Source organism: Penicillium macrosclerotiorum (genome assembly GCF_028827735.1).
Source record: "Penicillium macrosclerotiorum strain IBT 26536 chromosome Unknown utg000007l_segment0_segment0, whole genome shotgun sequence".
Lineage (NCBI taxonomy): Eukaryota > Fungi > Ascomycota > Eurotiomycetes > Eurotiales > Aspergillaceae > Penicillium > Penicillium macrosclerotiorum.
In genome coordinates, this window is record NW_026643086.1 from 3,262,954 (window position 1) to 3,275,843 (window position 12,890).

Below are 12,890 nucleotides of genomic sequence, written 5' to 3' on the forward strand. Positions count from 1 at the left end.
AATCATGAGGTGGAATCAAATGCATATAAAGGAGACAATGAATATTAGGGATTCTCTATACTATCCTTGAAAATTTGAATCTAACACTTCTCTCTTTGCAATGGCCATCACTGAGCTTATTTTTCCAAGCGTCAAAACCGACTCAGCTTCACTCAAGGAGCTTGAACGAGATTGGCCCAGCTTGAGCAAAGGGTTGATCGATCCTAATCCCGGCCTACTTAACGCGTTCCGTGGATGGATTTTGACAGAAGATGGGCTGGATGTACGAGAGGCCTATAGAGAATTCCTGCTTTTTGGTAAGGTCACCTGGTGCGTCAAATTTGGCGATATCTGATATGATATAGAGTGGAACTCAGCCGATTCTTTCCATGCCTTCATCGGCTCGGAACAATTTGCTGCTTTTGCTGGCTCAATCAGGCATTTGGTGACTGGGCCGCCTACTTTGCAATTATTTGAAACAAAGTTCTCCCCAAGAGATGCAGCTTCGGCGAATCTGGTTGAAATAATTAGGTTGGGGGTCTCCAGTTCTGAGAATGTCGAGCAAAGCCTGCAAGTGTGGGAGAAGGCATCCCGTAATCTAGGTGGCAATGGAGAGAGTACGACTTCTGTCACTTATGGAAGGAGCTCGAACCTTGAAAAGAATGTCATAATGGGTATCATAGGATGGCAAAATGTGAAGGTAAGCTTAATAATCTAACCTGCTATACTGCTCCAAGTACCATGCTTACCATTGACAGGAACACCATGACATTTCCCAAAAGAAGATTTGGTCGGAAACGCTGGAGTCTCTCAAATCGCTGGGGGAAGTGTCACAGATAACTGTGAACATTGAGGCAATGAACCTGAGTGTGTTGTAAGACGCTGAGGAGTTGCTTTTTGAAGGGTTAATTCCCTGGGCCATAGTCGTGGACATGCCGTGCATCTCTAAAGCCCAAATTCTTGCGTTCATATCAAAGGCAAGGCTTTCGTTCCTGTCATAGAGCATAGGATATAAATCAAAGTTGCGCTAGTAGTACTATCTGAGAAGCCTCAAGCTCCCTAATACAAGTATGTTCATTAACTGCGAGCTACAAAACTTTAATAAGCCTCCTCACACTGTCTTAGCTGTACTGTACTGAATCAACCTTAGGTGAGGGCTGGAGCTTGTATACCATCCGATCCTTCGGGCAAGCTGCTAGATGGCAGGATCATCGGCAAAATTCTACCGAGCTCAACGTCATGTGAGTTACTTTCCAAGTTCAGATTGATTTCTTCCAAGCTTGCTACTTCTGCCGTTTCTAGCTGGGTCACTTCCGTAGTTTGCCCTGCTCGATCAGGTTCAGCCTGCGAACTTTATAAGCAACTGATTCATATTAATTCGCTGGGAAGCGATAAGAAGAGAGATTTAGTACCAAATATCCCAAGGTTTTGCGCCTGTTTCTTCTTTGCCCTTGCTTCTTTTTCGCGTCCTCGGCCCACCGTCTGAGAAACTGCACCGTCCTAGATTTCCCAAATTTTATTTGGTATGCCTTTTGTATCTCATCCCAAGTCATTCCGCTTGCCAACCGGATTCGGCAAAACTCTGAGCCCTCCTTAATTTCAATGCCTGATCTTCGAGGGTGATTGGATCGATTAGACTCTGTGGAGATATTTTGGCTGAGAGGAGGCTGCCTGGGACTGGGGGGGGGATGATGCTGCCGTGTAAAGTATCCAACCCTCTCGCTTTGCATTGTATCTAACTCAACCTCTATACTCGAATGCGGCTGATCAATCATTTCGACCTCCATGTCCCGGGTCTCCTCGCACGGTGTCTCATTGAAGGCAGAAGGCTGTGAGGCCCTAATGGCAACCAGTCTCTCGTATCAGATCTCATAATCTTTGTTGGTTTCCAATATTAAACAGTAGACTTACTCACTGGTCTGTTGGGCTCGTTCTATGAATTTCACCGGCTGGGATATCCCCACCGTCGTCCATTATTATAGAGTTAACAGACGAGGTTTCGTGTGTGCATCGATCCTTCGAGTAAGCAGTGCACATCTGATTTCGATAAGAATTCCTCCGTATCAGATGATCCAACTCAATTTGGACTGTTATGGTCAGTATTTAACCGAGAGACTTGAAACACAAACATAACTCACCTTGGTCCATGTGATCTCGCAGTAATGATAACTCGGCGTGTAAAGTGGAAGCTGCATCTATTTCTTCGTCCACATCTCCATCCCACGGGGTAAGATGCCCAGGAGGATATGCTTTGATCGTCTGATACTCCTTTTCAGTCAGACGCCAAAGGCGGCCTTTGAAGCTCAGCTGGTATGTGCCATTGCCGTCGGATCTACAGTCAGCAGACTGGGCCCACCGAATAAACTCCCTCAAAGAGAATTTGGCTTCTTGTTCCACCTCTATTCCGCTTCTTTCTCCATCAATCAGCTCGGGATAACCATTTGAGAAGATTTCCTGGAGCCTTCTGTCGAATTCCACGGCCCAAATTCTTGCGTCCATGTGCAGAGCAAGACTCGCATTTCTGTCATATATATTATGATACATCCTCACCGAATTGGAGAGTTCGTCTAGTTTCAAATCCCAAGAACCAAAACTGAGCAGAGGATACTTTTCATGGCGGTTGACAAAGTCAAGATTTGATAGGTCCCGGTTCAACTTATCGATCACACTCGGAGTCTGAATCTTTTCTTTCGTGGATCTGGCACGCATGTCCATGAGCAAAGCCTTGGCAGTGGTTTTTAAACAGAGAGATGTAGAAAGCTTCGGAAAAGATATGTTTTGAAAAATGAAACTGAGGGGAGATAGTCCAATGTCTGCTTGTAAAAATGACGGCAGAAGAAAATTATCCAGGGGATTCCTACGAGAAGAGGGGGTCCATTAAATACCTAAAATCCGTAATTTTGCCAGACAAGAAAGCCGGGTCATGTTGGAATACTTCGTAAAGATTAGCACGCGCCAGCAAACGGCCACACCACCCTGGTCAGGAGAGATACTACAGCCATTGGGCTGAGCGGAGAATATCCTTCGCTCAGGTATACGCAATAGATCGATCGAAAGCAATATCATATTTAACCCCCGGTTTGTCCCTCATGATGATTTAGCTATGTTTTTCTTTCTCAAAATTTCCACAGCTTGATTGGGTTACTAAAATCTCATTCAAAATGGGGATATCAGTCGGACCGCTAAAATCAGGAAACAGCAGACACAGCGGCTATGCGACAGATACCAAGACGCACTGCGCCAATAAAGTAATTACCGAGAAAAATACACTGCCGCCCTCGTAATTACTCTGGCTCGATGATTATGACAATGTAGTTTGGTGCAGTCAACCATTCTATTACACACTAATGCAGAGGTGAGAATGTGGCGTTGGATCCAGATCGTTGGCGAGGCGTTCTTTTGCCAACGAAGTCTATAGGTCCCAGATCTTTGCGTAGTTCTCATCCTCATTAAGGTTGTTTCCGCCCAAGAAGTCCCTCCAAGATTTTAGTGGCAAATCCAAACGGGCTCAAAGGAAGGAAAGGGGGACGGGGCCTTAGCGCCCTTTAGGGGCGGTTATGGCCCGGCATTAAGCCTCTGTCCTTTTGGGCGCATTATATCCAATCAAGTTCGGAATCCCTGTCGTTTTTTGCTTCTACCAAGGCGACCTATCGAATCTTCGAGTCATGTACGGAGAACATACTTCGTCTTATCCACGTTCCAATCACACGGGGCGCCTGGTCACGTTTCCCTTTTAAACCTCAAACATCAGCCCTCCAATGAAATACTTGTATCCAAGAGACAGGCTAGCGAAATATAGTAAAGCTCGAAGCTTGAACCGGGGATACAAAAGTACGGAATTTGTCGGTGAAGCAGATCAACAGCATACTCCACTTTTGTCCATTTTCTCTAGACATGACAAATCCTGCGCTGCAGAGCGTGGCCTTCACTCTTCTTTGTTTGAAATTAGTGGCTGATAGGCTCGTGCGATCCAGGGGCCGTCGGACTCTCAGGATGCGGTTTAGTGTTTGACAGCCATCCGGAATGGGTCGATACAGCAAATCGAACAACGAACCTGTTTCAATCTATAAATAAGTGACAAATCACAGCCATTCACGAGTGGAAGCTACCCCCTCGAAAAAACCATCCTGGATGCGCCCGAATATCTCTCCGAATAATTCTGAATCTTTATTCTTTGTTTGTGTAAGTTTTCTCAATGATGAAAGGAAAACGAAGATGAGTTGTACGGTTATCTAGAGAGGTTTATGCCGTAGGGTACTCTGATTGAAAATAATAAAAAAGTAGGCTGTCGAGCTGTGAGTATGTACCGATTCATAAAATTTCAGAGACCAATTTACCGCAATGCAGTCGTTTTTCCACAAGTTGAGTAATCATCTATGTGATACGAGGGCTGTGGCGTGTTGATCCCTCAGCAGCTACGAATAGCAGTCAGGAGGTAGGCAAAGGCCCATGGACATCTCATTCCTATCTCTCACCGATGCGACGAAACTGGCATCTTCGATCTTCCGATCCATGTCCACCTTCACATCTTTCATAGAACAAGCCTGACTGAGTCAGGTCACCTTTAGGACTCGAATACTTCATTTATCGTCGTTCGAAGCTCAGCACAGGAACCATATTCTAGATAAAAACGTATAACGTACCGCAAATTTCGTGTATTGACCAGTTGGCAATAAATACAAGAATTTGCAGTTCAATTAAATAATAGTGGATGATGGTCAAGTACTTTGGTTAGGGTCAATCGAGGCTAAAACTCTGGTTCTTTGATCGTTTGCTTTAGGCTTAAAGCTCAAAAACCACGTAACTTCGGATGCATGCCTCGAATTTAGTGCCAAATACGATGTCACATTGGGCATGATGTGACTAAAAGTTGCTAGGCATCCTTGGTCCTAGTTACTGAGTTTTATTTCTCCCTGAGTGGGTTTATATGATACATAGTACCCACACTTCGTCTGGAAGAATTTAACGGCCAGCCTCATAACCGAGAGAGGGCAAGCTGCTCGGCTGGTTCAAATTATTCAACGTTAGGCTACCCTTCCAATGGACAACTATTCCGAAGTCTCAGGTGTATACCGAAATATGTTCTGAGCTTATCTATTCTGATTAGTGAAGCCGGGCCTCTGTGATTAAAGGGCTTCATACGCGTAGTGAAGGCCCATACCCGTCTAACTATGCTTTACAGCTCCCTTTCGAAACTGGGACATACACAAACAACCCAGCCGAGTTTACGTGGTATAGCCCGGTATAAAATCGGGAAAGCACAGTACCCCGCTCCGCCCCACTCCCCAACTTTTCTCCATCTTTGTAAACTACGATATTGAATTTCTCCACCAAAAATGAAACACGTCCGAAAAAAGAATCATCGTATTACTCTATTTTCATTCCTCATAATTTTGCCGCCTGCACGACCACGTCTCTACGGAACCAATCAGTCTCATGTCAACTCTCCCAAGGCAGAAAAAGAAAAGCAAATCCAAGACGTAAAAATAAGATAATGCTTTATCCTTTTACAGAACCTGGGGCGCGCATGGCTAGCTAGCTCTGTGCAGTTTCCTTACAGGTACTGGCCGAACCAAGCAGTGGCCTGGAAGAAAGCCTGCTCCTTGGCCCACTTCTGGATCTTGACGCTCGGGTCGCCGCGGACGGCGAAGCCGTGCGTGACGCCGCTGAACAGGTTGATCTGCCATGGCTGACCGGCCTTGATCAAGGTCTCCTCGGACTCGTGGCGGAGCTGGGTAGTGAAGATATTGTCGGTTTCTGGAATGGGCGAATTAGTCGATCTGCTCTTTTTTTTCGAGGGCTTGCGAGACTCGTTGGGGGCGCGAAAAGAATATATACTTACCAGCGGCAGCGATGGAGTACGGCCCCTCGATGGCGCCGAGTTCTTCGTGGGTCACGAAAGAGGGGTGCGCGACGAAGCCAACGTCAATTTGGTTGGCCTTCAGGAAGCGGGTGACATACTAAATAGATCAAAAAAGTGAGGGGTTAGAGGCTACCCGAGGAATGTGTGGAGGATCTTGAAGATCTTGTGACGTACCTTAGCACCGAAGCAGTAGCCCGCTGCACCGACATTCTTCACGCCCAGAGTCTCACGGACGTGCTTGATCGAGGTGGCGACGACGGGGTCGACGTGTTCGGGCTGATGCTTGGAGATCCAGGCGGGGAAGTCGACCTTGCCGGAGTTCATGTCGCTGACGCTGATCTGGTCGCCACGGAACAGGTCCGGGATGACAGTCAGGTAACCTTTGCTGGCGAACTCGTCGGCGAGCAGCTGGGAGTTCGGGAAGATGCCGAAGACGTCAGTCAAGATAATGACGGCCTTCTCAGGGGTCTTGTTGTCCTTCGGGTAGACGATGTAGGTGTTGACTGCCACAATGGAATTGTTTAGCCTTGGAAGCTCTGGAGGGGCCATGCAGCTGGCTATTCCTCTAACAACTCACCTCCGTCAATGTCCTTCACCTCGCCGACGGGGTTACCCTCGTGCTTGAAGCCAGAGGCACAGCAGGCAGCAGGGGGGTTAGAGGCCATGTTGATGGTTATTTTTTTGTTGGAGGGGATTGAAGAAGAGGAGGGGGAATATGGAGGATGCGCAGGGGAAGAAAGAATGTGGGCGTCATTAAATGCGTTGCCCGCTCTAAAGTCCGTGCTGCCCTCCTTCGTTGCTCTAAAGTCCGTGTTGCCCCTCATCCCGCCTTCACACGGCTTCATATCGTCTTCACCTTAGCCGATATAGTCCCATTCGGCAATTGTGCGCCAATCACCAGCGTCCAGTGTCGCAATTGCTGGAGCTACAGTAATTTTCAATTGCTCTCGGACCCACTTGTCCGTTGCCGCTCATGGTCGAAATGCGATTAATAATGTGTGACGAAATAAACTTGACACGGTAACACGCTGTGTATCCCGCTACGAAAAGGACCGAAAAGAGCGCAAGGATCCAGACAGCGTAACGGCTATGCCTCTATCGCCTCGTAGCCACTCATTCTCAACTGCTATCCTGTCGAGCTTCGCATTACAGTGTAAATTGCGGCCAATGCTATCAGATGTCGACCCAAACAAACTCGGTACTCGGCACGCGCTCGGCGTTAAGTTGTGAGCGCCGAGTCGGCTAAACGTTAAAGGTTAAACTCGCAGGATGTCGGCCCCTCAACTGGTGGGCTCAAAAGCTTCTCACTCTCTCGAACAGCCTCGTCTATCCTTCTGACCTATACGGAAGTGAATGCGAAGGGGGAAGGATAGTTGATAGTCATGATATTACCGCCTCATTAAGTCCATCAGTCCGTAAGCTTCATTCCGATACTGTCGGAATCGTGAATAACATGGTCTCCGTTAGAGCATACATAGTGGAGATTATAGTCCCGCAGGCCAGATTCTCCCCCGTCATCTACCTCCGTCACGAATCAAATGGCCACATACAAGTGCACGAGAATTCATGGAAAGTCACACAAGTGTAAAGGGGGTATCAAACGATATGGTCGGGTTGGAGAAGTTCCCCCAAATCCGATCCAAAAATGAAAATAAACAGAAACAAAGATTGAGTTAGATAGTAGGCCATCGCTGCCACATGCAGCCAAGTCACGAGAAGTGGAAGCTGAGCGGCCGTTGTTCGCGCCTCACCGCCCACGCCTTGAGCGAGATGAACAGGATCTCTAGCGCGATGATGAACGCCGTGAGGCCCAGTCCCACGGTGAAGGTAAACATCGCGTCCAGCTCATAGTACTCCATCGCATCGATCACATTCCGGGTGCTCATCATGAAGATGAGTCCGCCGGCAATCAGACAGAACGCCGAGATAATCTCGGTGGGCGGCCGGGCCGGCAGATACGATGTTGGCGGACGCAGAAACAGCAGGACATAGGTCAGTCCGCGCGCCAGGGCAAAGCCCACCAGCATGTTGCCCCACTGCTTGTGCACCATCGTCGAGGTCATGCTTGTCTGGTGGTGCGAACCCATCATCATACCAAGCAGCAAGATGATCAAGGCGGGCATCGGGTTGAGGGACACGCCCTGTGACTTTGGGGCCTGCCACCCCTCATCCCGGGTTCCGTGCGGAGGAGAGCGGAGGATGGTATTGTTGAGGGCCTCACGGATGCGCGAAGATTCGAAGAGCATACCAGCCTAGAAAACATTGACCAGAAAAGTTAGCGACACCGAAAATTGCCATGATATCGAGGTAAATCCCATGCTGTGAGGACGAGAATCCAAGATCAGTACTTACCAAGCCACCCCCAAAGAACAAAATCGAGATGGAAACATGCTCCAAATCAGTCGCGGACCAGGCACCTCCCCAGCTGGACAGGTGCTCCAGGAACACATTGGTGACGCCATACAACCAGATCACAAAGGACTCTGTGAATTCGCCCGATGGAGCCTTCGACTTCCAGTTACCCACCACCGACGCCGGAGGCTTCTTGTTCCAGGCCCAGCCCAGATCCGCCCAGCACCCAATATATCGGCCGAGTGTGAGAATGCCGTACCAGAAGAAGATACCACCCTTGATGAAGTGCGCCAGTCCATTGAAGATCTCGCGATCACGCATGATGCCACCATACGTCACGGCTCCTGTTGCAATCGCTACAAATCCAAACGGCAGAATAATCCGGTCGATCACATTGTACACGCCGTTGAAGATGCGCAGCACGCGATTAGAGACCATGCCCGGCACCCGGTGTGACAGGAATCGATCGACAAACGTACTGGGGAACCAGCGGCGTGGTGCCGGAGCTGGCTGCTCGTCCTCGGGCTTCTCGAAGCCGTCATAGTCAGGCATCTCGCTGGACGGCGAGCCGGGGCTGTGGTTTGGCGACCCCGGCTCGGTGCCCTGGCCGCTATCGCGGGACCAGCGGTACTCGTGCATCGGGCCCGTGGGGAAGACGTGCGTGGACTCGTCTGTCGCAACAGGGAGGAATGCAGCGCGCTCGTAGGAGGGCGACTGGGAGGCCGACTCGCCGCGGCCAGCATAAGCGAAGATCAGCGCCAGCACAACCTGCACGCTAATCACCCACGTTGCGATCCAGCCGATCTTGTGGTGCGCATTGTTCTCATAGAGATCGGGGGTACTAGTGTTGTAAATGATGCCTAGGAGCAGACCAAATGCATTGAAGACCAAGAACAAAAATTGAGAGGGTAGAGCGAGCCGCGAGCGCGCAATGCTCAACATGACCGCTGTTACGATAAATTAATCTCATGTTGCTCGATGAACCTGACAGAAAATCCGTCTGTACGCAAGGACGGGGAGCTTCAAGCTTACCTGCAGGGAGAACGAAGCACCAGCCTAGAACCATCAGCACAATGTGCGCCATGATCGAAGTCGAGTGTTTGTTGTATTTGAAGTAGCTCATGGGTGACTCGGCGTTGTCAGCCGAAGCTGCGGCCGAGGCGCTGGCCTGCATATCCATGTCCATTCCCGAATCCTTGTTCATGTCCATGCCCTCATCGTCACCATGAGGAAGCGCCGCTGCGAGCGACACCAATAGGAGAGCCGCGAAGGCCACACGAGATGCTATCTGGCGCATTGGGCCTTGTGGATTCTGTTTGTGGTTTGCGAGTCACAGAGCTCCTCGAGGGCCGATTATGTACTACTCGGCGAGGATGTATGTGCTGTTACGAGATAAGAGAGAAGGGACGGAGCAAAAAAGAGAAAGAAAGAGAGAAAAATATGACGCCGCGCCGAAGTAAGAAAGAAAAGAAATCCCCTCTGGCCCAAGATCAAGTGCTCCTATCGAATCGTGACGTAACTGATGCCAACCCCAGGGAATGGGAGCTTTCCGTCTGGTTCCTGCTTTCCTGCAGGGTCAAATGAGCAGCTGGACGGGACCTCAACCGAGGAACGACCAGGTTCAACCCCAGTGCAAAAGATCCGGGGGTTGGGAATGGGAAGAGGAGGGTTGGGAAAGTTGACCGTGGCGGCTGTAGGGCTGAGATGGGAAGTATAGGCGGATCGAAGAGGGAGAGGGGAGAACAAGGCATATAAAAGAGCTTCCCAGCGGGGCAGCCAGGAATTAGTAACCCGGAAACGAAGCGCCGGGCGGTTTTCAAGTGGATTTATTAGACTAGGAAATTGAAATGAGAAGACAAAAAAAGGCTCGCCGGCGCTGATTTCCAATGCTTCGGAGCAGCCGGGGATAACGCGAGCTGCCCGAAGGTGCGTGGCAACAAGAGCTTCCCTGGGACCTCCGACAAGCCGTTCGATGATTCAGACCCCTTGTGCAGCCTGCTTATGAATAATATGCTTCCCGGCGATTTGGTTCCCGTACCTCCCTCCCTCTCCTGATACACAGGTCAGAATGAAGATTCATTCCTCTGCCTACTGCAGAAGTTCCTCAGTCTCTGAGCAGCTTGCTCTATCGCTGTGTCCGTCTGCCACCCAAGCTGCGGTGGTGACCGGTGGAAGTACGCAGTAACCAGCATGGGGATCTGCAGTCATATGCATTGTATTACAGACTGTTTTCTAATGGGAGCGGGAACTCTTGGCGCTCTTTGACTTTTTTAGGATATTGAAAGAAAAAAAAATTGGTACCAATGAAAAAAGATTAGTGTTTTTTTTTTTTTTTTTTTTTTTTTTTACACTCGGAAGAGTCGGGATACCTCCTGAGCCCCATCCAATGACTCTGGGCAATGGGGACAGCGCCTAGATGACCTCATGCCCGCAATTCCAGCACCGTCGCGACAACAACAACAGGTGACTAACTTCTCCTCCATACACAGCCTTCGGGGGGCCTTATTGGAGCCTTGTTGGAGCTTTGTTGGGGTCTGTAGGCAGCCATCGATAAAGTAAATTATCTCGTGCTCTGTACATACCAGGTATAGAATAGTATCCACTGACATATACTACTGCTGCTGTAGAAGGCCATTCTATCATCTGATTATAACGTTATAAGCAATCAGGTCGGCACAGGGCAGACTCACAGCGCGCCCATTGATGACGATCCATACCCTGTTGGGGTGGTGATTCACCGCCAGGATGTTGGGACCAGTTGGGGGCGTTCGTAACAGCAAGCGCACAGTTGTCTGGATCAGGATCGGATTCGGAAATGTCAGCTTCCTCCATTTCCTCCAAAGCGTATTTCAAGTGTCGGAGCTACGAAATGTCCTAATCCAACAGCTTGACGCTCGGTCGTCAACGGATCGCTCTCGGAAATCTAGCCCCATCCGCCCCGATCCAAGCGATTCAGACCCGAGATATCGGGGCCCAGCCGCCCAAGCCCCCTCCAGATGAGCATCAGGCCATTCTCACGGTGATATATATCACGTCCCCACTCAATCGACATAAACAAAATAAAAAGCAGGGATTTCCAACAGCTGGCCTGTGTGGCGTACAAAATACTTCCTGGATGGAACAGATATCTTCAACAGCTCGCACGGAGCACAGAGGCTAGGCTGAAAATTGACTCACGCCCAGCCCCCTTCCCCCACCACGGTCAGCAGCCATCGGGCCACGGCGTTCTGAACATCCTTTGTAGATCCCTGTCTCGGCCTCGCTCGCTGAGTCTTCCGAGCCGTACTGGTGACCGGTGCATTTGGCGGGGTTGGTCAACGTGCCATACCCCGATCCTTACGGTCGGGCATGCGCTGCGTTGACGCCTCTCGATGGTAGAGCACCTTGCTCGGTGGCTGAAGCCATGCAGAATGCAAGCCCATCAGCTGCTCGGGTACACCAAACATAATAGCGAGCATGGTACCCTCTCGTTCTTTGCACGAGGATGGGTCCAGCTGCATGGACTTGAAGTAGGCTCCACATTCCGATGTTGTTACTGTACGAAGTATTTCACAGTGGGTTAAGGGACACGCACAAGCAAGAACTTCCCAGGCCACATAGTGTTTGCCTAGGCGTATCATGGGAAGCATGAATCATCGGCGATGCAGGATGATGTGATGCCCTAGTTACCACCTTGCCTAGCTCTATCCTAATCCCAACCCAAAAATTCAGAACACATCGTGTACGTAGCATGAGTAAACAAGACAGCGAGGCAGAGTAACTGAGACCAAACTTACAGCCCAATACAACTGTCAGGAATGAGTAGAATGACGCTATTTATCATCTATGTGAATTAAATAGTAGTGGGTCTTTACAAAAGCAAATAGCTGACAAGAAAGCTAGATGAAAATTTAAGTAAGAACACATCTAGAGATCAAATTACTGCCGAACATCGTACTCTTCAGCTCATATTGGTCAGTCGGCCACCCCTCTATACCACTCTACATTCCCAGCCAAGGAGGTCCGAGAAACTTCCACAAAACTCTAGCACAACAGCTTCAAAACAGCTGGGCAAAGACGCGACGAATTCAAATTGTCTTCATATCCGAGCACCGCTTAGTCAGGTCATTTTCGGGCTCCCAACACGTTCAAGCGGGATTCGGCGAGCTGGATATGTCCGGGAAACGACTACAACCAACGCCCTCGATCGTTGAACGTACCACAGGGTGGGGTTGGTTACACAAGATCACAAAAACTATATCTTATTATATACATTATTGAATACTAAATTCTACCTTTTTCGTTGCCTCTCATCTTGCATGTCCCTGTTAGAATGATCGTCCATATATCGGACGAAGCAAAGCAAGACCATATGCCAAGCGTGCAATTATGTCCCTCCTCCATTCTATCCTCCCGGCAACCTCTGAGGGCCAAAAGAATATTCTTACTCGTTTAGCCAACCAGAGACTGGATACTTAAGTGCGGCGACAAATATTCGTCGTGTCATCACTTCTTGACCAACGGCCGCCATAGTGATTATTTAGACTAAACGCATCGCGCATAATCCCCTCTACGAATCAGGGGCCTCCATTCATCCCCGTTCCCTGTACTAGCCAAGATGAAAGACGGAGCTCTGGGTACTATTTCTGCAGGACCGAACCCTCAATTTCCAATTTCTTCGACATGAGCTAGAAAATTTAAGTCCCGCAAACCTGCC

At 49.3% G+C, this 12,890-nt stretch overlaps 5 protein-coding genes across 5 annotated transcripts; 1 reads left to right on the forward strand and 4 right to left on the reverse strand.

The window, feature by feature from the left end:
* Positions 1 to 100: 100 nt before the first annotated feature.
* On the forward strand, positions 101 to 857 carry N7462_008005 (putative quinol monooxygenase; the record flags this gene model as incomplete). The annotated part of the gene is made up of 3 exons (XM_057079723.1): positions 101 to 296; positions 345 to 679; positions 738 to 857. The coding sequence occupies 3 exons, from the start codon at positions 101 to 103 to the stop codon at positions 855 to 857; spliced, it is 651 nt and encodes a 216-aa protein (XP_056932393.1).
* Positions 858 to 1,890: 1,033 nt separating this feature from the next.
* Positions 1,891 to 2,694, reverse strand: N7462_008006 (uncharacterized protein; the record flags this gene model as incomplete). The annotated part of the gene is made up of 2 exons (XM_057079724.1): positions 1,891 to 2,066; positions 2,118 to 2,694. The coding sequence occupies 2 exons, from the start codon at positions 2,692 to 2,694 to the stop codon at positions 1,891 to 1,893; spliced, it is 753 nt and encodes a 250-aa protein (XP_056932394.1).
* A 2,839-nt stretch (positions 2,695 to 5,533) lies between these two features.
* N7462_008007 (dienelactone hydrolase family protein) lies at positions 5,534 to 6,507 on the reverse strand (the record flags this gene model as incomplete). The annotated part of the gene is made up of 4 exons (XM_057079725.1): positions 5,534 to 5,736; positions 5,822 to 5,939; positions 6,017 to 6,345; positions 6,420 to 6,507. The coding sequence occupies 4 exons, from the start codon at positions 6,505 to 6,507 to the stop codon at positions 5,534 to 5,536; spliced, it is 738 nt and encodes a 245-aa protein (XP_056932395.1).
* A 1,044-nt stretch (positions 6,508 to 7,551) lies between these two features.
* On the reverse strand, positions 7,552 to 9,491 carry N7462_008008 (Ytp1 family protein; the record flags this gene model as incomplete). Its single annotated transcript, XM_057079726.1, has 3 exons — positions 7,552 to 8,094; positions 8,195 to 9,141; positions 9,227 to 9,491. 3 exons carry the CDS (start codon positions 9,489 to 9,491, stop codon positions 7,552 to 7,554), a joined length of 1,755 nt encoding a protein of 584 aa, XP_056932396.1.
* A 2,017-nt stretch (positions 9,492 to 11,508) lies between these two features.
* On the reverse strand, positions 11,509 to 11,814 carry N7462_008009 (uncharacterized protein; the record flags this gene model as incomplete). The annotated part of the gene is made up of 2 exons (XM_057079727.1): positions 11,509 to 11,729; positions 11,769 to 11,814. The coding sequence occupies 2 exons, from the start codon at positions 11,812 to 11,814 to the stop codon at positions 11,509 to 11,511; spliced, it is 267 nt and encodes an 88-aa protein (XP_056932397.1).
* Positions 11,815 to 12,890: the final 1,076 nt, after the last annotated feature.